We start from the raw sequence: 26,167 nt of genomic DNA, 5'->3' as shown, positions 1-26,167 counted from the left end.
CTTTTCTTTTTTTCTTTTTTAAGATTTTATTTATTTATTCATGAGAGACACACACAGAGAGAGAGGCAGAGACACAGGCAGAGGGAGAAGCAGGCTCCATGCAGGGAGCCCGACGTGGGACTCGATCCCGGGTCTCCAGGATCACACCCTGGGCCAAAGGCAGGTGCTTAACCGCTAAGACATCCTTTCTTTCTTTCTTTCTTTCTTTCTTTCTTTCTTTCTTTCTTTCTTTCTTTCTTTCTTCTTTTCTTCTTTCTTTTTCTTTCTTTCTCTTTCTTCTTCTTTCTTTTTTTTATAAACTTTATTTTTTTTTAAATTTTATTTATTTATGATAGGCACAGAGAGAGAGAGGCAGAGACATAGGCAGAGGGAGAAGCAGGCTTCATGCACCGGGAGCCTGACGTGGGATTCGATCCCGGGTCTCCAGGATCGCGCCCTGGGCCAAAGGTAGGCGCCAAACCGCTGCGCCACCCAGGGATCCCTTCTTCTTTCTTTCTTTCTTTCTTTCTTTTTCTTTCTTTCTTTCATTTCAATGTATGAAGCTTCTATGAGGCATCCGATTCTAGTGGGAACCTGTTTATGAGACTTGTCATAGTGACAGCATAGGATCCTGCTAGAATAAAGGTTAGGGTCGGCAATTATTGATGAGAAAAGGCAGAAAAGCATAATTCAGGGCAGGCAGAGGGGACAGCCTGGACCAGGCCCCACGGTGGCCATCACTCCGGGCTGGGCATGGGAATGCTGGAGGCCTGAGAAGAGAAAGGAAGGTTCTGACTCTCCCACCACCTGCTCCTGGGGGCGACCCCCCTGGGCCAGGCTGTGCCCTGCATCCTGCTGTGCATTGCCCTGATGCCTGAGGTCCACACTGCCACACCTCGGGTGGGAAGTGGGGCTGGCCGTGCTGCTTGCTAGCTTACCAGCCGCAGACAAAAGCCACACCTGCACAAACTGGCCTCTTCCATCTGGGAGTGATGCTTGGACCCTCTTGGGCCGTGTCCCTTTGTGCTGTTTCTCGGCTGGTTCTGCACTCAGGAGGGTGCTATCTCGTGGTCCCCGAGGCCCCCCGCACAAGGCTGAGCGAATGCAAGAGAGAAGGAGCCTAGTGCTCTTTGGTTTGGGGGATTTCCTGGGCAGTCCACCTTTCAGGCCACCTTTATTTATTTTTTTTATTTTTTAAGATTGTATTTTATTTATTCATGAGAGACAGAGAGAGAGAGAGAGGCAGAGACACAGGCAGAGGGAGAAGCAGGCTCCATGCAGGGAGCCCGACGCGGGACTCGATCCCGGGTCTCCAGAGTCCGGCCCTGGGCTGAAGGCGGTGCTAAACCGCTGGGCCACCTGGGGCTGCCCATCCAGGCCACCTTTAAGTGAGTGCGGAATCGCCCTTTGGCCTGAAGAACTTTAGGACTGAAAAGATCCATTTCTGGAAGACAAGGCAAGCCCAGCAGCCTATGGCAACTTGGGGAAAATGATTTGGGCCTTCCTGAAAGTCATTTGGCTGGTGGTGGTGGTGGTGTGGGGGGCAGGGAGGCGGTGGGAAGTTTTTCTGAGGGAGTTCGGTGCCCTGCGGAGGAGGGGCAGGTCCTCCACAGCTAATTTCTGTTAGAGCTCCAGTTCTAATTCTCCTCTAGTCATTAAAGAGGAAAGAAATTTAACATGGCGGGTGTAACGAATATCCAGCCCCATGGAATTAGAGGATGGATGGTTTCCCCAGCAGATTCAACAGTGGTAACTATAACAATAATCAATACAAATTAGGGACATGCTTCTGTTTTAATGCACTTAGTAACCAGATCTCTTGTCCTCAAGTAAGTCTAAAGGAGAACTGCGTCCTCCTAACCGGCTCAAGTGCTGTTGTGAAGGAGGGAGGGTGTGTGTGTGTGTGTGTGTGTTCCCTTTTCTCTTAGGGATTCTATAGCTTCCTTCATTCTTCGCCTCTCTCATATTACAGAAAGAAGGTAATTTTTCCTGGCCATTTACTAAAGCTCATTAAAGACTGGAGAGAACAAACAATGCTACTCCTCAGAGACTACCATTCAAAGTCACTCCACAATTCTCTGTTCTAATACTTGAGACAAATTAATTATTCCTTAGTGAAAAGTGTATAATTCCTATTCTTCATTTTTTGGGGGGTGGGGAATAATAATGGGAAGTTTATATCTGAGTGAAAAGCTGTCTATGCTGAAGGGAAATGAGAAAAAATGTGTGTTCTGAGAGGAGTAAAAGCAATTATTCTAATAATAATTCTAAGAATATTAATGTCTTTTTAAAGTAGATTGCCTTCAAATAAACACAGAGGTTGAAGCAATGGGAGGCTGGTTTGTTTATTAATCATTCCAAATGTGCATTCTTCTAAATGAACAACTACACCATCAACTTTGCCGGCACATATTAAATTTAGTTAAACAGCAACTTGCAAATGTCTCAAAACTTTTGTAACCAGAGACTAATTTGTTTAACACGTTTAAATGTTATATTGATGTAAAGCCCCACATATTAAACTTCAAAGGGAAAAGCTCTTGAGAGCTCCTCATTTTAAAGACTACATGCTGGAACTGAGATGGAGACAAGCCTCATTCTCCTGTTTTGTTTTGTTTTTTTAAATACGAGGCCTGCTCCGGGCCCTGGCCCTCATCCTCAGCCCTGCGCTCGGTCATCTGCGGAGCAGCAAGTATCTAACCGTGGGGACTGCAAGGCGATGGTTAAGAAAGGCCCAGTGTTTCCCTTTCATCTCTATTAATTAATCCTGGCTCCGTTTGCCCAGAGTACGTTGCTGTTGACATCACCTTTTCCTTACACTTTAAAGAGTCCCGAGAGAGATCGACTGCAGAACAAAACTGGACAAAGAGTCCATTTGGTAACCATTTTATTTCTCAATTACCAACCTACACGTATGGAAGAGATTTGCGCGCTATCCGATTTACACAACAATTATGCTTCAAAAGTTTAGAAATAAATAACTTTTTTTTTTTTCTTGGACTCATTAGTTCGTCTACCAATTGTAATTGGTGTCAACTAACGAGTTTGCTCCGTGGCTTGCCCTTAATTACTGATAAAAGCGAAATTGCAACTCTAGCCAATCAGAAACTAGTTTCTTCATGAGAGTGTAGTATTCTTTTAAAAGCTCTATTTGTCCTAGTAAGTGGTTTTGTGTTTGGCTGAACCCTTCCATAAGCTCCCTTAACATAAGCAAAGGACTCTTAATAACTATATACAGTGAAGGAATATCATTACCGCCCTCATTCAAACAGATAAAACAAAGGAAATGTTTTATAAATTTCAAATGTATACATCATGACTTTAGCAAACTCTGAAATCTCATCCATCTGGCGGGAAATAGATATTCCTAGCCATAAGACTGAGAATTAACTGCCCCTTCCAATGTCTAATTTTTTTTTCTTCTAAGTATCCCCAACCTTTTGAAACAGGCAGTAAGAAACAGGAGAAACCTAACAGTCACGAGGCATAGTTAAGTCCTGATGGTATAAACAAGGTTTGGCTCAGGCCAAGATCCCACGTTAAAAATAATAGACATTTTGGAAATAAGCGTGTTAGGAGTTGGTGGATATTGGAATCATGCCACTGGGGAGACCCTGCAACTGCAAAGGCTTAGTTGTGGAAACATCATTCTAAAGACAGCCCTCTTTGTTGTTGTTTTTAGAAAACAAAAGAAACCTCTTCAGGATTATTGGATATTCTGAAGATGGGTTCTTACTCTATATGATATCCTATGATAATTAGGGTGCTTTTGATCTCAACGATCAGAAAGCCCAGTTAAAGATGGCTAGAACAACAGGGGTATTTTTTTTTTTTTATCACATAACTAGAAGTTAGAGATCAGAAGTCACCGGTTTGATCAATGCAAGCACCCACCATCATTCAAAATACAGCTTCTTGATACCTCTTCACTCCCATTGCCTCAGTGTATGTGACTCCCTTCATGGTCCCTAGACAGCTGAGGCAAGTGTAGGCTTCTCATCCCCACAAGATGATATCTAAAGGCAAAAGAGATGCAGCTATTTCTTCCACAACTCTTTAAAGAGCAAGGAAAGCTTTCCTGGAAATAACCCCCACTAATCTCCCCTCCTGTCTTATTGGCCAGAACTAGGCTACGTGCCCACTCTTCAGCCAATCCAATCACTGGCAAGGATTATCTCAGGCTCGGACCAATCACAATTCATCTCCAAAGGCTGTGGAGGGCCTCAGATTCCTGTAAAGTGCTTGGCACCTGGATACCTGAACAAAACGGAAAATTTCAGTAGGGAGAGGAGAAAGGGGGTGGCGGTGAATGATTTATTGGCAGGGTAAACAACAGCGCCTGTCACGCACTTAAGGAGGTTATTATTCCAAGGTAACCATTCTTAATGACCTCCAGTCAAAAGTGAAGGGTGAATGAAAGCATGAATCCAGAAGACAAAGTTGAGTGTGAGGCGTGGTCTGTGTGGCTTTCATACTTGCTTTCCCGACAAATTATTCTTCAATACAGGGGAGCATGTCCTGGCATTGCAAGGGGTTGTCGACAGCCAGGTGATGCAGTGGGGAAGGTAACCTGGACACCAGGGTAGGCTCTGCTACTAACTTGCTGGGTGGTGTCTGCTGGATCTGAGACTTCTGTGAACCTCACTGACTTCACCGTGGAGTGTGGGAGAGGGCCCAGAGGATCCCTGGTATCTCTTCTCACTTTGGAATTTGATCGATTTTCACTTTACCCACTGCCATGGGGAAGTCTCTCCTTTGTCTCTGCTTTCCAGCCGAAACAAATGGCACACCCAAATTCTCTCCTCGCCTTGAGATGTTTCTTATCTGTTAACTCTTTCTTCTCAGACTAGATTATAAGTGTCCCAGGGGCAAGACACTCCTTATGCTTTGCAGTCTCTTGAGTTCTTGAGTTCACTGAGGAGCTACTCAGTGCTATGTACTCTGTGACATGCTTGGCTCATACATGGTGGACACTCAGTCTTTATTTCCTTATTGGTTTTCTCCAGCAGTTCTTGGTGTCCTCAGATTTTCTTAAGACAGGCAAAGTAGCACTACTAAGGTCGAGGTATTATATGTCTAGTTTATTATTATTATTATTATGACGATGAAGCCAGGCTTAATCCCACAGAATCACAATTTCTGTGAGTAAGGCAGCACTCCCTGCTTCCCAACACCAAGCACTCCTTTCACAAACACAGTTGCCATATATGGCGCTGAATGAGAGGAATTAAGAGGGCTAGTTCCCACAATTCACCCTGGTCTTATAGGCAAATGACAATGGAATGATTAAGGAACTTAATTATTATTTTTTTTTATAAATTTATTTTTATTGGTGTTCAATTTGCCAACATATAGAGTAACACCCAGTGCTCATCCCATCAAGTGCCCCCCTCAGTGCCCGTCACCCAGTCACCCCCACCCCCTGCTCACCTCCCTTTCTACCACCCCTAGTTTGTTTCCCAGAGTTAGGAGTCTCTCATGTTCTGTCTCCCTTTCTGATATTTCCCACTCATTTTTTTCTCCTTTCCCCTTTATTCCCTTTCACTATTTTTTATATTCCCCAAATGAATGAGACCATATAATGTTTGTCCTTCTCCGATTGACTTATTTCATTCAGCATAATACCCTCCAGTTCCATCCATGTCGAAGCAAATGGTGGGTATAAAGGAACTTTATAAAGGCACGTGAGAGGGTTTTCATATGAGAATGGAGAAGCAGAAGCTGAGGGACTTTAAGGTTCCTGTGAAGAATTCTTTTGGGCACACTTTTTAAAAATCTCTAACATTTTCCTTAAAATTTGTTTGGTAGTAACTTTAGCTTTTATGTGTGTGACCAAACTTTCTGTAACTCTTCCCAGGTTGACAAACAGGTGACTCTAGTATTTTGGAGGGAAAAAAAAAAATCCATGCAGTTGATTTCTTTTTCACTTCATAGCATCTTTATTTAGTTTTAGTAGTCTCTGGCATATTTAACTTTTCGAAGATTGGGGTGGTTATTTTACAATTAAAAGTATACAAATGCCTGACAATTGGTTTCAGCACAGGATCAATAGCAACAGCAAAAAGAGCACCAGATCACTTTACTACCCATTCAAATGTAGTACCAGCTCTATGTGTGATGAGGTTTGGAATTTTTTGTAAAAATAAAAAGTATTATGGCAGATACTTTTATTACCCAACCAGTAGCCATTTCCTGCCCACACTTTCCTCCCTCCCTCCCTCCGTCTCTTTATCCCTTTCTTTCTTTCTTTCTTTCTTTCTTTCTTTCTTTCTTTCTTTCTTTCTTCCTTCCTTCCTTCCTTCCTTCCTTCCTTCCTTCCTTCCTTCCTTCCTTCCTTCCTTCCTTCCTTCTTTCTTTCTTTCTTTCTTTCTTTCTTTCTTTCTTTCTTTCTTTCTCCTTTCTTTCCTTTTCTTTCCGACAGGGGGGTGGGGGGTGGGGGGCAGAGGGAGGGAGAGCGAGAATCTTAAGCAGGCTCCACACCAAGCATGGAGCCCGAGGCAGGGCTCAACCTCACAACCCTGAGAGCATGACCTAAGCCAAAATCAAGAGTCAGACACTTAATTGAGTTAGACACCAGGTACCTCCACCTCTGCTTTCTACTTATGAATTCCTGGTTTTTTAAAAGCAGAGATTCATTGATTCTAGGGAATCCATTGAAGCCCAGGGATTTAATCATTATTGGTTTAGGGCTGAGCATATGACCTCATTTAACCAATGAGACATAAAGGGAAATGAAGTTCACTGGGCACTTCTCTTCCCCCATCAAACCATCGTTGCCAAATCAATGATCTATTTTCAGTCATCATCTTAGTCTCTTAGCAACATTTAAAGACTTGATGAGTTTTTGCCTTTAGAACATTTTCTTCACATGGCCCCTGGTTTTTATACTGCTTTATTGCCTTCTTCTTTATAGATCCTAGACGAGCTTTTCCTTCTCATTATCTCTAAAGTTGGGGCACCCTAGGGCTCAATCATTGGCACTTTTTCTATTGAAACTTACTCTATATGGTTTTATTCATGGCTTTAATATCTTCCATATATTGAGAATTTATTAATTAATTTCTGCTCCTCAGACCTCTTCCTGAGCTTAAGACATATATCTATATCTAACTGGGTGCACCTGGGTGGCTCAGTCAGTTAAGCATCTGCCTTCAGCTCAGGTCATGATCTCAGAGTCCCGGGATTGAGCCCCCTGGTAGGCTTCCTGTTAAGCAGGGAGTTGGCTTCTCCCTCTGCCACTCCCCCCACTCATTCTCTCTCTCTTTCTCTCCCTCTCTAAATAAATAAATAAAATACTTAAAAAGATTATATCTGATTTCTCAGCTTTACCACATGATGTTAAATAGGGATCTCAACTTTACTATGTTTTAGTCCAAAATAGAATCTTGATTTATATTCCATAATCCTGCTTCTTTTCCAGTCTTCTCCACTTCAGGAAAGGATAACTACCATTCTAGCCCATGCCAAAAAAATAGAGATAATCCTTGATTGCATTTTCTCTCTTAGCCCCTGACACAGTCTTTCAACTGGTGTATGCTCTTTACACTACCTCCAAAGTATATCTGGAATCTTCCACTTCTAATCACTTCTACTATCACCACTTTTCATCTTTCACTGCAATAATTTCTTTGCTATTCTTTCACTTGCACTTTTGCCTCCTGTGTCAGTTGGAATTGATTCCAACTCTATGTTTTAAAAAATTAACAGTGCTCTAAAGATGAGTTCATTTCTCTCTCACATCAGTTTGGTGGTAACTATTCCAGCATTGTTTTGGCAGCTTCATAGTGTCACCAGGGACCCACATTTTACCAGGGCTTCTATCTTCCTATTCTGTAATCTCAGTTCAGGACTTCATCCTGGGACACCATTTTCATCCTCAAAGTCATCTCACAGTGAAATATTAGACGTTTGGTCCATAGTTGAGGTCCAAGGAAGGAGGAGATCTAACAGGTAAATAATGAGTCCTTTCCACCTAAATCAGCTCTCTGTAAGTACTTCCCTAGAAGTCCTGTTTACACTTCCCCTTATATATTACTTATTGGTCACAGCTCCTTCCAAACATGCTCCATGGAACTGCAAAGGAAGTTTGGGAAATGCAGTGTCTATTCCAAGTGGCAATAACCACAGATTGAATTGGGGTTCTATTTCTAGGAGGGAATGGATCCTGGGGTAAGCTTGTAGCAATTTTTGCCATACAGTCCTTATATCAATTCTTCCCGAAGGGCCACTTAATTTTAAAAAATAAAATAAATCTGATTAGGACTTCATAGCTTAGCACTCTCTAAGAGCTTTCCATTGTGTTCACATTAAAACCTAATGACTCTGTCTTTCTAGCATTACCATTCTATATTCTGTCCCAGTTATTCCATTCTAGCAACACCAGCTTACATCCACCATGCTAAGATTATTCCCACTCCAGAGCCTTTGCGTCTGCTATTTCTGCTGCCTGAAATGTGTTTGTTTTCAGATCTTGGCATGATTCAGAACCTTACTTCATTCAGGTATAGTTTTGTCCTGTTTCCTGATGTCATTCTCTCATATGATGACTGCAGAGCTATGATCAGACTTCTATAGAGCTTAGTGTATGCAGCAAAATCACATCAAAAACATCCCACAATAAATACAATTTGAGTGTGTCCATGTAGGTATTGAATTATATTGCAAGTGCCAAGTTAATCAGTTACCTTTGTAGACATTTACTTGGACACTTATTAATTTTAATTTTTGCAGTTTAGCTTTTGTACTTTGGAGCCACTAAACTTTCTATTCCAGGTTTCTAACATTTTCTTTTTTATATAAGCTTGAAAACTTATATGCATTGAGCATTGTGCGATAGGACATACAAGAAAAGCTTCCTTGGATCACTGTGAAATTTTTTTTTTTTTTTTGGATCACTGTGAATTTTACCCCAAACAACGCGCTGAAGTTGTTCTGACTAGAACCTTCCTCATTTTTAGAACATCTTAATGAGAAGCTTATTCATAAAAATTACACAACTGATGTTACTTCTACTATGACAGTCCAATCATCTACCCATGGTTTAGAATAGGGTTTTTCAAGCTCAGCACTACTGACATTTTGGGTAGAATAATTCTTTGTTGTTAGGGGACTTTCCTATGCTTTGTATGATGTTTAGTAGCATCCCTGGCTTCCACTCACTTAAGCCAGGAGCGATTTTCTGTGCTCCCTGCCCCCCAGTTGTGACATTGTCTCAAGGACATTGCCAAATGTCCACTGGGGGACAAAATCATCGACGGTGGAGAAAGAACCATGGATTTAGAAACTAAAGTTGCCAAATCTATTAAACAAAACCCATACACTGATTTGTTAGCAGATGGGAGTGGACTATGGACGGTTTCTTCAACCTGTAAAGCTTTGCAGAATTCCAAGTTTCGAACCTCAGCTTTGACACTGATCCTGACCGATCCCTTAACTCTTATGATTTGTTTTCCTTCAATTTTAAAATGGAGGCAATTAGACCTATTGTATCAGGCTGTTAATATGATTAAATGATTTGCTATATGCAAAGAGCCTCGCCTGGGGTCTGGCACACACAGAGGAGTTCAGTATGTGTTATTTCTCCTTTTTGAGTTCAAATGGAAAGAGCCAAATGAAAAACAATATTGCGGTTATTTCTGACATAGACCCAGCATGTGGGAAGGGGAATCACATGTGGGTGGAATGTGGTGTGTATGGGGGGGGGGGGTGCCCTGCCCAACTTCTCAGGAGCAGAAGGGAACTAACAGCTGTCATGACACATGAAAACCCCAAAAGAACTGTCAAAGGCACAGGGACTGATCAACTGAAAATTTGAAATAGAAACCATGGAACTATCTGCCACAGATACTCAAATTATACCTAAGATCCAGCCACTTCTCACCTCTCGTCTGGTAGCACTGTGCTTCGAGCCACCAGCACCCCTTGCTTGAGGACTGCAGGAACCTCCTGCCTGGTGTCTCACCACTTGGGCCTTCCTGCTGTGTGCTTTGCTCTCAACACCAAAGCCAGAGGGAGGTTTCTAAAATGTCAATCAGAGTTAATCCCTTTTCTGCCAGAACCCTCAAATAGCATCCCTTCTCAACCCAGGTGAAAGCCCAAGTCCCCTCTCCCCACCCCGGTCTGAACTCTCATGTCATCTCCTACCATACAGCCAGGCCACCTGGTCTACCTCCAACTCCTAAACTGTACATGGCACGTCTCTCAGGGCATTCGCACTGCAGATGCCTCTACTTGGAACTCTCCGTCTGATGCATGGCTTCTTTACTTCCTCTAGGTCTGGACATGAACCTTCTCATCGAGACCTCCCCCAACTCACTGACATGGAAATGTAACCCACCACCAGACCTCATTCCAGCTGGGCCCCCGCTACTCCTTATCCCTGCTTCCTTTTTCTTTAAAGCAGGTACCACCGTTCAACATACAACAATTTATAAACACCCTAATCATAGTGAGGCTATTCCAGCTTTCTGCTCTAGGCTCCGTGAGGGGTGGAGGTGGGATATTGGATAAAAAGGAGCAAATAGAATAATTCACGGTAGAGGGAAAGGGTGGCAACACAATATCTTCTTTGGCTTTTTCTCGCAGCATCGTCATTAGTTTTCTATTGCTGCAAAACAAATGTCTATAAATGGCTTTCAACAATACCCGTTTATTGTCTCAGAGTGTCTGCGGGCTAGAAGCTCCGGTGTGGCATAGCTGGGTTCTCCATTCAGGATCTCGCCAGGCTGAAAGCAAGGTGTCAGCCGGGACTGCCATCTCCTCTGAGGCTCAAGGTCCCCTTCTGAGCTCACTGGTTGTTGGCAGAATGAACGTCCTTGCAGCTCCAGGTCTAAGGTCTTTATCTCCTTGCCACCTCTTCATGGGGGCTGCTCTCCGCCTCTAGAGGCTACCCTCACATTCTTGCCATGTGTTTGCTCCCACATATGACAGCTTGCTCCTTCCAGGCCAATGGGAGAACATCTTCCGCAGCCTTGAATCTGCCTGACTTTTCCCATCTCTGACTTCTAGGCCTTCTTTCAAAAGGACTCAACTGATTAAGTCAGGTCCGTTCACACTCAAGAACGGATTATATAGGGTGTACACACCAGGGGATGGGAATCTGAGAGGCCATCTTACAGTTCCAACTACCACAGCATTCCTGGGAGGATTCCACTTGGAAGAAGTCTATTACTTGGCCCAAAATTATCATACACATTCAAAGAAGGTAAGTCCCAGACAGTTGAGCACAGTGGCTAAAACCCAGACATACAGCTTTTGTCCTATAGGACATTCCTGGGGCTTGCTGGAGAGTGATGTATTTGGGACTGTCACTTGGGGGCGGGGGGGGGGGGGGGGATGTTCTAGATTGGTAGATTGATTGATTGATTGGTAACAGTGTTAGGTAGATGCTTGCCTTTTGGGGGATAAAGGACACATTTATTTGTGCATTTTGGTGTTTGTTTCTTTAAGTGGCACAGGCTTTAGAAGGTGCCTTCTGATTGGAAGAATCATGACAAATCTGTTCCTCCAGTTAGGAAGGATGCACTCTCCAGTCATGGAGATACCAGCCAATGTCATGCTGCCACCCCACATCTATCAGGAAAAGGGATCATCTCCATCAGCAATTTGGCAAAATTGAAACAAAGTAATTACAACACAACAGTGTCATAGGATCCATGACACCTGCTTTAAAAATAAATCTCCTGGCTTTGTCTTCCCCTTTATTTTCAATAAATGCTCCAGTATTATTGCCACTGCATTAATCTAGCAGCAGGAAACCATTATCCTATGACAACAGTCTCTCCCATTAACATTATCTTTTAATTTTAAGATTGTTTAGATGACTGCTAGAAGCTACTAAATTAAGATAAAATGAAGAAAGAATTATTTTCTTTAAGCCAAGTATTCAGTCAAATTACCCACCCCCAATCTTGATAGCACTGGCAAGAGAGACACCATTATTTTTGTATCAGATTACTAAATACTATTTGGGTATAAGTTGAAATTTCTAGAAATCTAGACATGCTTTAAATGTCATCTAGGAAATAACCATTAAACTTTGAATTATTACTTATATTTTTTGCTCTATTGTATGGTATATATTGAGGACTTGAAAATACTGGTTATTTTTCCAGGAAGCAATTGTTGTAGTAAATAAAACAATAATGAAATCACAATGATGAAAGCTCAGTAAAGAAATAAAGGAACCATTTGTCTAGTAGAGTTTGTTCTGAGAAATAATTGGAATTTGGAGAATGCAGCAAAAATGAGACAGGAGGAAAACAAACCTAAATTAAAAGAAAGTTGTGATTGTTAGTGATTACTACTTAATGTTCGACAAATGGACTTTAAAGTGACCATTGTATCCTACTAAATGGTATCTGTAAGTTTTCTATCAAATATATTACGAGCATTTTTTCAAATAATAAGTAACTTGCTCAATCTCTGTTAATTTTCAAAATTCTCCTTTATTCTATCAGCTATATCCTCACACTTGCAGACATTCTTTAAAATCTCACAGTATCCGTTTTGTTCCAACCTTATCGGTTCCAGTGGTCTCAGGGCTTTCTTTCCAAAAGGCAGAGGCTGCGTACAACTGCAAATGAGGAATAGATCTAAATAATTATTAGAATAGTGATACTATGCATCCAATAGTCTGAATCTGTGATCCCCCACTCCCATGGGTAAACCTCGCATAAGAAAATTCATAGAAACCGAGTTACCGTCTTAATAGAAATTGTACTGGAAAAAAAGAGAAATGCTTAAATTGTGAATTCCCTATATTGTTAATGTAGTTCAAGTAGGCCATCAATATGTGTCCTATTTACTGATAGGTGCAAAATAGGTGGTGAGAGATCAATCAAAACCCCCTTCCATAAATTACCACGACTTCTAGAAATTATCAAAACTTCACTGGAGTGTCATACGTAGTCTTCCCAGCAATGAGTTATAGTCAATAATTCATTCCCTGACTGAGCTGATAACAGGCAGATATTCTAATAATGTGCCAGGATTTACTACTGGACACAGCAGTAAGTAGGAATTTCAATGCAGTGTTAAATGTTATCTCAGTGGAGAAAAGCAATAAAAACGGGACAGAGAGAGGCATCTGGGTACAATGCTTGGATGCTTTAACCCTCTAATTAGAACAAACATGTAGAAAGGTAGTGTTGTTTAAGTTTTCATTCTTTCTTTGAAGCAAATTGTTTCCAGAGTATTGTTCTGTAATGACTTCTCTTGCCCTTATTGTCAGAGAGCACAACAGATGGCTCTGAAAAAAATGCTGGGAAGAGAGTCTATTTTATTCTTGAAATGTTTTCCCAAATTTTAAAATGACTTCATTTGAATATTTTCCTTTTCAAGGAAACTTTCCTCTGAAAATGATCATCTTAGACTAAAGGTCTTAAATATATTTTCAGTGATTTCTTATCATACAGAGAAATCGACAAATTTGCTTTCTCTGTCAGAATGTTTTGAATCCAGAAAAGAAGTGGTGATTCATCAAAAACAATTTTATTATGAAATTTGATTTATGTTGAGAAATATAAATGATGACGTTATAATGTGTACCTCTGCATGGAGGGAACACATTTTAGTCAATTGAGTTATCCAATTTTATTATTTAAAAAAATCCATATTGGTTGTTCTTTTTATTCTAAAAAATTTATGGCACTGTGTAGAGTAGAAATATGTGTTTTTCAAGTCTATGGACAGCTATGGATTGAACTCGCCTAATTCCACCAGGGTCATTCATTACAATTAGATGAATAAACATTATCATGTTTTCATCAACTTTTTTTTTTTTTTTTTGTGAGCAAACACAGCCCAGAATTATACTTTAAAACATTACATTTTATTACAAATATACATAGAGAAAAAGCTTAAGTATATCAATACTGTAATTAAAAGTGACACTAAAGAAGCGGTGGTTTGGGGCACTTGAAACTTCTGAGTTAAAAGTACCAAGAACAGTTAGCGGGAACATAAGGGGGAATGAATTCTATTTTAATACTTTAGTTTCTCTATCAATAAATGCTCATTTCCATCGTCTTGGAGAGGAACAGTAATTAATGTTGAATGAAATTGCTATTTTCTACTGGATTTATAATTTTAATATATATTCTTACTAATAACTACCTCACATATATACAAATGGCCCAGTCATCTACATGCCCTCTTTTGTAACTATTACAAAATTAAATATACCTGTGATAAGATTTAATTCGACCTTAATAAGCATAGCCTGTCAACCTGCTAGACCATTCATAAGACCCTACTGAACATACAATATACTCACATATACCGTCTGATAATTTATCGTCAGTGATGTATGCAGAACGTTTGTGCTTGAATACTGTTGACAGAACTCAGTCCTAAAAGTACGTAGTGTAAGCCAAATAATTTTTCTGTGATATCAACACTATGGAATATTTTCATATATCAAGATTTGCCATAGTTCTGGGGCAGATTTGGGAGATTTTTAAGGTCCTGTTCCTACCCTAATAAATACATATGAAGAAAGTGAGTAATTTCTTGCCACCCTAAGAAAAGTGCCCTTGCTACATCAGGCAAAATCATGTATCACAGATGTTATTTTCTTCTTTCCCATCATCTTTTTTCACCTTTCCCATCATCTCCAGGAGTTTCAAATGTCCTAATCAAGCAGAATAATTAAAAACAAAATCTACATCTTAAATTATATTTCTAATCACAGCAATATCAATGTCGTTTCATTTTCCTCATGATCTTTTAATTATTTCATTGTGATCAAATCAACTTCTTCAATATGCTTTGACATCACCCTTCCAAGAAAGAGGTTAGGCTAGAACTTTCAAAATACTGATTAACATAATTTGGTGGGACATTTACTAAATGTAGATATTAGGACTGCTTTAGAAAGAAGAAAGAAAGAAAGAAGAAAGAAAGAAAGGAAGGAAAGAAAGAAAGAAAGAAAGAAAGAAAGAAAGAAAGAAAGAAAAAAGAAAGAAAGAAAGAAAGAAAGAAAAAAGAAAGAAAGAAGAAAGAAGAAAAAATAAAGAAAAAGAAAGAAAGAAAGAAAGAAAGAAAGAAAGAAAGAAAGAGAAAGAAAATGTTCTAATATGGCCACTACCAATTCCTTTATCACATGAAACATCTGGTGAGATATTTACAAGAAATTTTGAGAAATATAAACAAAAGGCAGTTAGTAAATCTAAAGTATTATTATCAGTATTTAAGGCCAAGCTCCGGTTCTTTGAAATATAGTCTTTTAGATAAGTTGAGTTCTCCATAAAGCTTTATGCTTAAAGACGACAGAAGTCTCTGCCTCTACTTACCGTGCAGCGCCTCCCCACCCCCGAGCCACCACCACCACCACCATCATAAAACACTGGCAGGGAGCTCAACTACCATTCTTCCTCCTTGGATTTTCCCGTTACATCTGTCAGTAACTACCGTTCCCTCTTCTTTCCACACCTTTTACCTTTGGGAATTGTTGTCCTAGAATCAACCTTTTCAGATTCACATTGGCCGAACCTTTTGATCTCAAGGGATCTCTGTGATGGCGGCAATAAAGGTAGGCAGAATTTTAAAAAATTTATTCCTAAGAAGGCTGCCTTCAAAAACAGTGTTGCACTGACTTTAAAAGGTTAAAATATTTTTTCTTGAGAAACACTTGGGGCCCCTTTGTCAGGGAGGTTGCCACATCAGCATCAAATAGTCTGGCTGTCCCCTAGGCATGGAAGGCTGAACATGGGTGTGTGTGGAACTTTTGGGTGTCCACGGGAGGTTCTTAGAGAACTGTCACTGGGAGGAGGGAAAGATGACTTTGATTACGGACATAAATGAGAAGAAGGGAAGGTATGGACAAATCATGCTGGGGTGAGTCGGAGGAATGAGGGCTTGATCTAGGATCAGTATGGTTCCTATATTTAATTAGGATTCAAGTAAGAAACATTTTGAGTTTCTCTTTCTTTTCCAAAACACTGTATTATTTTTTTTTAAATAAAAGATTTGATTTATTTATTCATGAGAGACACACAGAGAGAGAGAGGCAGAGACATAGGCAGAGGGAGAAGCAGGCTCCCTGCTGGAAGCAGGATGCAGGACTCGATCCCAGGCCCCGGGGATCCCGACCTGAGCCAAAAACAGCCACTCAACCACTGAGTCACCCAGGCGTCCCCCCCCCCTCCCAAAACACCGTATTCTTATCTCTCACTGTAGGTGAGGAGGCTAAATGAGGCATATATGATGGCAGCAGAGGTTCCTTGAACCACTGGGCACAATAGACTGTGATCATTTTGCATGTAGGCAATTCTACTCTGTACCAGGCTTATTACTTTGCACACCGTTTTGCCCGAGTACAGCATTCCCTTATCCATAGCGAACTTGTGTGTGTTTACCCAGTCCCTGTGGGTTTAGCATCAGTGGCAATAAAGGGTTGACAAGGCCACCTCACTTAAGCAGGCACTTTCAGACCACAGGTCTGGCGCCTCAGAGGACAGAGCCCTGCCAAACACAGAGCGTGCAGAAACGAAGACCACCCAGAGGTGGCGCTGTGGTTAAAGTACACCTGAATCTTGATTACAGTGAACGTATTTACTTCCCAGCCCTCAGAAGAGAGACTGTTAGCCATTATCGCTTTTGTATTTCTATAACCACAACGACAGCAAATAAAGGCCTCTGGTAACACACTCCCACCCACTCCAATCTACGGGGACGCGTGTAAAGCCCTCACTCTCCACACAACTCGAGCCAAAACCCTAAAACCCCCTCCTAGGCCCCTTCTTGCCCACAGATCTGTAGTCAAAGTTCTATTCATGCTTTTCTTCTTCCTTCCTTCCCCAAAACTACAGGGATGCTTTGGATAATCAATCACTCAGCGATAGCCGATGGCTGACTCAATTTCTAGCATCTCATCTTAAAATAAAGATTTCATTTCACTGTCCATACTTCAGAAAAGGCCCAAAGTACCGCGGTTCATTACAAACCTATGTATTGTGTGTTCCGGTTAAGAAAATCATTTTGGAGAAAAAGGACACGTAACAGACCGTTTGGCTCCATTCCTCCATTCGTAGATGAGAAAATGAAGGGCCACAGCAGGAAATTTACTTGCACAGGACAAATCATGACTTAATTGTAGCCCACTAAGAACTTGTGTCATCTCGTTTTGATTATTATAAATTATTAACAAATTGAAACTGAACCAGGGAATTAAAATGTGTGCATTATTTGTTTACGGGGTTCCTTCCCTCATTTGGTTTAATTGAGTTTTCTTTACTAACCTTCAAGGAACATTACATCTTTTTAAGGTGGCCTTCTTTTCATCATACCCATCTGCAGCTGTTTTCCGTACTGGGCATTTTAATTACTATTATACTTTAAGTCATTTTTGGGGGGGGGGCGGTAAATGTTTCTCATAAGGTGCACAAAGCGACTTGATCATAAAAATGCAATTTTAAACACCAATCAATGAAAGTAAGCCGTTTAATTTTGAGGTGCAAGGAATATAAAGAAATGACTATTCTAATTGGTGTTTAAAATGTCCTCTGCTTGATGTTCCAGGCAATGATGACTGTTTCTTTTGCAGCCTTAATTTTGATGGTTTGAAGGACAGAAATCCCCCCAACAGACACTAAAACCATAGATGTTTAACAACTACATTGTCTAAGCCAGACTCTTCTGCAGGTCCCTTACCTCAATCCAGCAGTACTGTATGTAATACAATATGAAAACTCGTCCCACAAGGCTGGTTTTAACTTAATGATACTTAGCAGAAGGGCTTTGCACTTTCATGATAATTTCCACCAGAAAAATCTCTCTGGAACTTACTAATAATAATCAGACCTAATATTAGCCTCAGATCAGAGATTTATTAAACCTATTTGGCAGAGCAGATAAAGTTGAATGACTAGGTACTCAAGCATCTAGGCTGAGCTCGGGGCCCTGGAAAAAGACTCTCAGGCTAGCAGCACCCTAAAAGCATTCCTCAACAGTTAAATTTATACTAGACGTGACCTTTCTTCCTCCCCAGAGGCTGTGGGATGGTGAATGTTGCCATTCCTTGTTGCTGTCTGGGGGGGGGGGGGGGGGGGACGGGGGGCTTGAGGAATCGGGCCTCTCCTCCTGCACAGCAGGGGTGGATGGAGGCCGAGCCCTCCTCCCTTAAGTTCCCCTGGACCCCCAAAGTCCGGGCTGTGAGCTCTTCAGCTCCGACTTCGGACGATCCCCTACGAGACGCCCACGGGGCTCTCGGCCGGCGCTCGGGCCCACGCGGGGGACCGGGGCCGGGCGGCCAAGTCCTGCAAGACCTGCGGACTCGGTCCCCACCTCCTCGCTCGCTCAACTTCCCACTAAGGGCTCATCCGTCTCCAACGCCCGCGAATTAAAGGCAGAAAAACAAAACCTCTTCTGCGTGCGAGCGAAGCCCCCCGCCCGGAGGTTTCGGGGAGACTCTTCCTCCCCAACAGGAGGGGACCCATTTTTGAGCAAGACGAGAAGTTTCCTGCGGGGCTCGCGCGGGCGCGCGGGGGGGGGGTCCCCGAGGGGCGCGCGGGTGCGGGTCCCCGCGATCGCCGGCGCGGGCAGGAGCGGCGCCCCCGGCCGCTCCATCCTGCCCCCCGCGGGAGGGGGTTGGGGTCCCGCCGGGGGTCCCGCGAGGGTCCCCGGGGCTCGGCCGCCCACCTGCCCCCGGCCGGGCCGTCTCCGCCCGCCGCCTCCCCCGCTCCCCCGCCCGCGGAGTCTCGTTCCAGTCCTCCCTTTGTCCTGCCCCGGATTGGCAGGTTTTATTATTCCGCCTGAACAACCCGGCCGCCCAGTGGCTGAGGGTCGCTGACGTCGGCGGCAGAGCCGGGGAGTAGTTGGGATTCGGCTCTGTCAGTAACACATGTGTAAGCGCCGCGCAGGGAGCGAGCGAGCCGGCTAGAGGCCAGCGCCGCCGCCGCCGCCGCCTCCTCCGAGCCGGGCGGCCGCCGCAGCAGGAGCAGCAGCCCGGGCAGCGGCGCAGGCTCCAGCGCGCCGGGCCCGGCCGGCCGCAGCTCCCCGGCTCCCGGCCTCCGCGCCGGCCGCCGCCGCTCCGGGGCTCTGGTGCCCGCGGCCGCTCCCCGGCTGGAGGGGCAGGAAGCGCGGCCGAGCGCCCGCCGCCGGCCCCGAGCGAGCGAGCGGGCGAGCGAGCGGGCGGGCGGGCGCGCGGGAGGGAGGAAGGCGGAGGAGGAGGAGGAGGAGGAGGAGCGGGAGGCGCGCGGGCGGGGGCGGGGGCATATACAAAGTGAAGCCACATTGCCAAACTTGCAGCAGCGATTGCAGCAGTTGCTGCCGCTGCGCCGCGCCTGAAGCCGCGCCGCGCGGGCCGCGGGCTCCTGCAGCTGCTCGCGCGGAGCCGGAGCCGGAGGCGGAGGCGGAGGACGACGCGGAGGACTCAGCCTGACACTCCAGCTCCCGGCCGCCTGCCGCTTACGGCGGGGCCCCCCGACCCAGCCTCAGGGCGACGCGTTTAAAAAAAAAAAAAAAAAAAAAAAAAAGCAGCCCTTAGCCCCCTCCTCCCCTTTCCTGCTTCTGCGAGAACATCCCCCCTCCCTCCAGCTCCGCCAGCCAAGGCGCCCCTTCCTTGGAAGCCGAGCGGCTTCGCTCGCTTTTCGCCGCCGCCGCCTCTCGCAGTATTGCAATATAGGGGAAAAGCAGGTAAGGGGACGGCTGGGGAGCCGCGGGCGAGGGGGGGCAGAGGGAGGAGGGGGCCGATGTGGGCCAGGGCTGTTTTCTTTGGCTTCCTTCCCTTGACCGTCCCAAATTGCAAGTAAACAATACGTCGGCTTGGATAATGCGCGAGTCTGAAACTACCGAGGCCGGCCTGCGAGCTAGCACGGAGGGCAGCCGGCCCCGGGCCGCCAGCTTTGTAGCGGTTCCTGCTTACAAAAGGGTTCTTCTTGGAGACGGGGCTGCTGGGGACCTGGGAGGGTGGGGAGGGGTGTGTGCGCGTGTGTGCGTGTGTGTGTGTGTGTGTGTGTGTGTGTGTGGTGGTGGGGGGGTATTTTCAGTTCCTAAGGGAAAGGCCGGAGGTGCTTAAATGAGGGTTTAAGTATGAGAAGTAGTGTGGGGGAAATAGTCACGACCCCCCCCCCCAGCCCCCCAGTAAACACTATTTTTGAAACAGTGGCAGAAAGGATCTAAGTGAGCAGGATTCAGTATTGCTGGTTCTTTTCAAAAATTCCTCTTGGCTTATAAGTCTTTTGTTCCAATCCAGGAGAAATCCGGTGAATCACCTAATTAAAATCAAGACATGAATTAAGCATCCATTTTTGTACTACAAATTGCCAGCGCTACGTTTGTCCCTCCCCTGGTCTCCATTAAAAAACACCAGAGACGTTGTTAAAGGGGGGCAGATTTTGCCTCTAGCTGCCAGTTCTGCTTTCTATTTCACTGACTATCCCAGGACCTAAATTGCTTGGCTATGTAATTACTAGAGTATAAGCCTATTTAACTTAAAAGCTTTCTTTTTTTTTTTTTTTTTTTTTCCAACTCTAAATGAAACTTGATGAGGGCCCGTCCTTAGTTATCAGGGGAGTCAGTTTCTGGTCAGTCCTCTTGATTCATCTCTTTTAGATTTAATCAGCATTAAGGTATTGCTTGTCCTTAAGAGCTTTAGCTAATGGGGTTACTGGATGCTTTTCTCAGTGTAATGTTTCCTTTTCGAAAAAAATATACATATATATTTACCTCTCACCAAAGATGGGGGCGGGGAAGAGCTTGGAATCTCCTCCCTCCCTCTCCCCTTTTAAAAAGGAATTCGGAGCGATTAAAACGTTGGGGGAAACAGTTTAAAGACCTCGGGCAGGAAATGCAGATTCATTTGGGTTAGGGCTGAAATTGTAACAAAAAGCAATTCCTCGAGTAAATGCATCAGATAAATCAATTTACATAAAGGTATGATGCATTCGGATAAATGCAATGCTAATGGGTTTTAGAGTGGTCCTGTTTCCAAAGTCTCAGGGTTTTGTTACAGCTTAATTGGTGCAGTTCTTATTCTGGTTTATTGTGCGGTCACTGGACACACGTTCCGGGACTCTTTCGGAGGAAATGTGTTTAAAATCGGCCTATTTAAGGAACCCGAGTCCTTGTTTCGTTCCCTTCCCCTGGTTGTTTTTTTTTTTTTTTTTTTTTTTGCAGCAGCCAAGTTGGGCCGGGGACAGGCAAAGTTCGCCCTCTCCCTTCTGAGGTATCAGCTGAATGTCTTGAGCAGATAGCCGGGAGCCTCGGGGGGAGCCTCCACTCTCGGCTTACAGAGGACAAAGACAAAACAGGCTGCTTAATTGGCAGTAAATAACTTGATCTTTTTATAGAATAAGTGACTGGAGGAACACTAGGACTTTATTGGACTCAGGATTGGAGGCAACAAATTAATCGGTTTAGGCTAAGCTTTATAAATTGATTCCTATATTATACCCCAGTTGCTTCTCGTGACATTCATTAGAAAGAGTGGGGAATTTTTTTAAAAGCAGTTTTTGGTGACAGCAGGACTGGCTCGAATATAACTTGTGCATCCCTTAATAGTGCCTTCTCGCATATTATCTGTAACGTCGCCCCCCCCCCCCCACACACACTCCCCCCCTTTGGAGGAACAAAGCTTTAGCATTTAAATTGCTGATCAAGGGCAGATTAGTGAGACCAAAGTGGAGAGTGTTTGTATAGGAAGTTAACAGGCATCCTAAAGTTCAATGATCTATTATTCTTGCCTGTGTCCTGAAAACCCAGAGAAAACACTCATTGATCTTCAAAATGAAATGAGATTTGGAACAATAATGGGAGATGGCGGTCACCACAATGGCATGTGAAAGGTGCTGTTTAAAATACGAAAAACCAGTTTCGCAACTTTACACACCGCACCCCCTCCCTCGCGTCCCCTGCCTCCCCTCCCACCACCTCGCTCTCCCTCTCCCTCTCCCTCTCCCCTCCGCCGGTCCCTCCCTCCCTCCCTTCCAGAAAACCGAACTCCTTCCAACTTGTGAACTGCAGCTGCACTTCCCAGGGCAGAGCTCGGGAGGGAACGTGGCTCGGGCGGGGGCCGCCTCCCCGCTCCCCTCGGCTGGCGCTCGGGGCTCGGCGGGGGCCGGGGAGGGGCCGGGCGCGGCGGTGGGTGGGTTTGACCCTCATTTGCTGGAGGCGGGCGGCGGGGGCGGGGGCGGGGGCGGGGGGAGGCGCCGCGAGGGGTGGAGCGCGCCGCCGAGCCTCGCTCGCGGAGTTTTGACAGTCCCCGAGCTGGAATTGTCAGCGGCGGCGAGCGCTGGAAAGTTGAGAGGAGCTCGTGGCCCCAGAACAAAGCTTGAGAAAAGTAAACAGGCGGCTGCTGCCGGCTACCCTCCCTCCGTCCCTCTCCCCCTCGCCCTCCGCGCTGATGCCCTGCGGCTTCCTTCCAGCGGCTCCGGGGCGGGGGGGGGGACAAGGGGGGGGCACGGCTTCGCTCGCGCGCGCGGCGATTCCTACTAACTTTTGCATCGCCCCTGTTTTTTTCCCCCCCTTCCTCTCCCTGTCCCCTTCCCGCCCTCTGCAGACCATGGTGAATCCGGGCAGCAGCTCACAGCCGCCCCCCGTGACGGCCGGCTCCCTCTCCTGGAAGCGGTGTGCAGGCTGCGGAGGCAAGATCGCGGACCGCTTTCTGCTCTATGCCATGGACAGCTACTGGCACAGCCGGTGCCTCAAGTGCTCCTGCTGCCAGGCGCAGCTGGGCGACATCGGCACGTCCTGTTACACCAAGAGCGGCATGATCCTTTGCAGAAATGACTACATTAGGTAAGACTTGGCTGCTCCCCTTGAGATGGGCGAGCAGAGCAATGGCAAGGCCAAAGGCTACCGAGGGCTCTAAGGAGAGGAACAGGGTACCTATGAGAATGCGTTGTAACCTTCACCTCAAAAGCCTAGTTGGGCCGACCTAAGGGGTTCAGGAGGCATGTGTTAATCATTCCAGTTTTAATAAATGAACGGCAAAAGCCATCCTGAGTACCAGCTCTGTTCATCTGGTGGGACTGGGCCATTAGGTGTGCAAGGGGTGGGCACTCCCCGGACCAAAATTTTAAGTGGTCCTCCCCAGCTGGACCCTCAGCTAAAAACTGTTAGGCTGCTACCTTAAAGGAAGGTAGGGACCTACGGAGAAACTCAGAGACAAAAGATTGACTTACAAATAAGTATAGTTAGAAATGATTTGCCTATGGTGATGGCTAATTATATTTACATAAGCACTTTTAAACTTTTTTGAGTGGAAAACTGTGACTCATTCTTTGTGCTTCTTGTGAAAAATGCTGATTGCCCATCAGTCTAAAAACTTGTAATTCTTCTTATAGTAAACTCCCTCCCACCCACCCCCACCCCCAACGAAACAAAACAACCTTAATGGTCGTGTTTTTCTTTGTATATGTTAGTTGGAGGCTGGTAGTGCTCAATGTTAGTGTGTGGTTTGCATGCGATGTAGAATTTGCAGGTTTTTCAGTCGAGGAATGTTCAGATTTTGGGGTATGGTTGTTGTTGTTGTTTGTATCACTACCCTTGATTCCCCAAAGGAGATTTAGGAAAAGAGGCTATAGAATTATACTAATTTTGCATTTTAAAGCAATGTATAGGAACATTCATATGCCCGTGTAAGCAGTCTTTTCCAACAAGTTTCAGTGCAATTAATGGAAAGAATTCAGGAGGTCAGGTGCCTATAGGATCTTTTCAGGTGAACTCAAGCTACTTAAACTCATTAATTTGAAAGGAGGCATTTGAAGGATTACACATTTAATTTGAGTAAATGGTTTGATAGACTGATGCACATGAATGCTTCTAGGAGGTGTTCTGTTTCAACATCCAGTAATTAAAAAAAAAAAAAAAAACAACAAAAAACCCACACGCACACCATTGATACTAGAGAACCGCTGATACTAGAGAACCGCTCACTTTTACGAAGAATTGCATTCTGGTTAAATTTCTGTCCTAAATTTCTGTCCGTTTTCTTTATAGATATTAACAGAAAATGTTGCTTGCTCTCTTCAATGGGGGTGAATCAATGGAGGAGATATTTCGTACAAAGTTTAGCTCCATTGTGATTCCCTCAATTCTGCATCTAAAAGTGCAAAAGATCCCAGTACAGTTCAGAGCTGAGTACGTGTATGTTTACCCCAGTAATACCATTAATCTGAAACGATGGAGTAAAATGACATTTGCTTATTCCGATAATGCAACCTATGTCCACTCCGCTGGCATCCTCAATCAGCCAAGTAAAAGAAATATAGGAAGGGAGAGGGCTTTTATTTTTAAATTAAGATGGCAGCATTAATTTCACTAAGTGTTCTTTTAGAAGTAAATGTTGGAAATTCAGCAGGAGCATTGGGTGTAATGCTTTCTGGTCCTCCTTCCAAGCAATGCCATGAGCTTTGACAGTATTGTAATTAAATAGAGAGCAAAACTGGTAAGAAGGCAGGGTAGCTTAAAGTGCAAAAATGGACAGTGTTGCTCCGATGCGGTGAATGGTACAGATTCACCTCCTCTCCAAAGCCTTCGCCTCTGATTACCACTAATTAAAAAGAAGATGGGTCCACTTGCATTCCCTCAAGACAAGTTGAGGCAAGTGGCTTTCTGGGAATCGCCTTGCCCCTCTTCTTGGGATCAAATATAAATGCCCATTTGGTGTTTTCAGCTGGCTTAATGGAGCAATGGAGGATGTGTGCCCAGCCCCGCGCCTTAATTAATTGGGTCCGTAGTCTCACTTTCTTTTCTCCTCTGATTTTGAAAACCGGAGCCAGGCTCGCTCTTGAACCAGATGCTATCCTGAGAACCTTAGATCTCTCCCGGGAGAGAGGAGGTCTAGCTCAGTACCAGAGTGACCACGGCCTCCCACTCTGCTGCCCCCCCCCCCTCCCCAGGCCGAGGAATCTCTGGTCTTCCTTCAGTGTTCCCTCCTTTCTGCCCCTGGAGATGCCAGAGGGGTGGGAGGGGGGCGAGGCGCGCGCGCTCCTTTTCCCCCTGGCCCCCCCCCCCCCCCCACTTGTTGGAGGAGCTTTGAATTCTGCAAGGCAAGGATGGCCACTGAGGAGCGGAGTAATCCGCTTGCCAGACGCCAGGTGAAGGGGATCCTTTGGCTCCTCCGCCCGCCTGGGACCACAGAGCGATTTATTAAGGGGCTTTAAACTGCCCTGACTTCGAGGTGTGATCTTTTGAAAACTACCAAGATCGGGCTAAAAAAGCTGCGGGGAAGCAGGGCTGGGATGGGATGGGATGGGGGGGGGGCACTGCCCTTCCCTGGTCCCTTCCCCCTGCGTGACCCAGTGTCCACTGGGCAGAACTGGTCGTCTGCCTCCTCTGCCTGCAAGATTTCAGATAAAGCGGCTGCCTTGCTGCAGCGAACCCGCACAATTAAAAGCTTTAATTAGTGGCTCCTCCATTTTCTTAGTTCTGATGGGCTTTATCTAATGAGATCTGGTCTCTGGCTTAGATCTGCTCCGAATGACGTGTCCGCAATGAATGAGAGCTGCGTCGCAAACAAAACATTTAATTAACAAAATTGGCCTCTAAGAGAGGGAGGGAAAGACTGAGGGGGTGGGGGGGGGTGGATTGTGGAGGGGAAGGGGGAGGGTGGATCTTAAAGGGGCCAACGCCTGCCCACCCCCCACCCCCCACCCCGCCCCAAAAAGTCTGCGAGCCGGGCCGCGGTCCCCTCTCCCCGCTACCCCCAGCTCCATCCCAGCTGCCTCCGAGCGGCTTTCGAAACTCCCTTTTCTTTTCTTCCTCGAGCCCTTCCTCCTCCGCCCCCCGTCTCGGGGCCCGAAGTCTGGCGCGGAAAGTGCAGCGAGAGGAGGAAGTTCGGAGCCCGACGGGTGGGGCCCCAGGCCCGGGGAGGGCGAGGAAACGCCCCGGAAGCCCGGGTGGCGGTCCCCGGCGGGCCCTCCCTGCCGGGCCGGGCCGGGCCGGGGTGGGGGGCGGGGGGCGCGATCCAGGCGCCCCGCGGGCCGGCGGCCTCGGGCCCGCGAGGGGGCGGGCGCGGGGCGGGCGCGGGGCGAGCCTCGCTCTTTCTTCCCGGGGCTCCGCTCGCCCGGGCGGGCCTTCACGTGGCGCCCGCAGCCGCAGTGAGCGCGGCGCGGCCGCGGGCGGGGGTCCCGGGCGGGGGCGCTGGTGGCGGCTGGTGCTGGAGGGGCTACGGCGTTAGGAAGCGCGGCGCCGCCAGCCCGCGAGTTCATTTCCCTGGTAATCAACAGCAAGCTGCTATATGCAG

The 26,167-nt window shown here is 45.6% G+C and overlaps 1 protein-coding gene and 1 long non-coding RNA gene across 5 annotated transcripts in view; both read left to right on the top strand.

Moving 5' to 3' along the window:
• Nucleotides 1-4,200: 4,200 nt before the first annotated feature.
• On the top strand, nt 4,201-17,140 carry LOC112640934 (uncharacterized). 2 transcript variants are annotated; one of them, XR_004816331.2, is made up of 5 exons: nt 4,201-4,351; nt 10,253-10,381; nt 10,987-11,182; nt 15,440-15,511; nt 16,791-17,140. It is a non-coding gene; the product is annotated as an uncharacterized LOC112640934 (long non-coding RNA). The 2 variants fall into 2 exon arrangements; XR_007411534.1 differs by lacking the exon at nt 15,440-15,511.
• Nucleotides 17,141-19,477: 2,337 nt separating this feature from the next.
• LMO4 (LIM domain only 4) overlaps nt 19,478-26,167 on the top strand; it is a 16,955-nt gene continuing 10,265 nt past the window's right edge. The window contains exons 1-2 of one of the 3 annotated variants that reach the window (XM_025417747.3): nt 19,478-19,614; nt 22,478-22,716. In XM_025417747.3, the coding sequence (XP_025273532.1) occupies nt 22,481-22,716 (236 nt within the window). In that variant the 5' untranslated portion in view covers nt 19,478-19,614; nt 22,478-22,480. Of the gene's footprint in view, nt 19,615-21,074; nt 21,765-22,111; nt 22,259-22,477; nt 22,717-26,167 lie in introns of those variants that run through there. The other 2 variants (XM_025417749.3, XM_025417748.3) reach the window with 2 other exon arrangements.

The sequence above is a fragment of the Canis lupus genome, chromosome 6, assembly GCF_003254725.2.
Source record: "Canis lupus dingo isolate Sandy chromosome 6, ASM325472v2, whole genome shotgun sequence".
NCBI lineage: Eukaryota > Metazoa > Chordata > Mammalia > Carnivora > Canidae > Canis > Canis lupus.
Note: the sequence above shows the minus strand (reverse complement) of the source record. Positions and strands in the feature narration are given on the sequence as shown.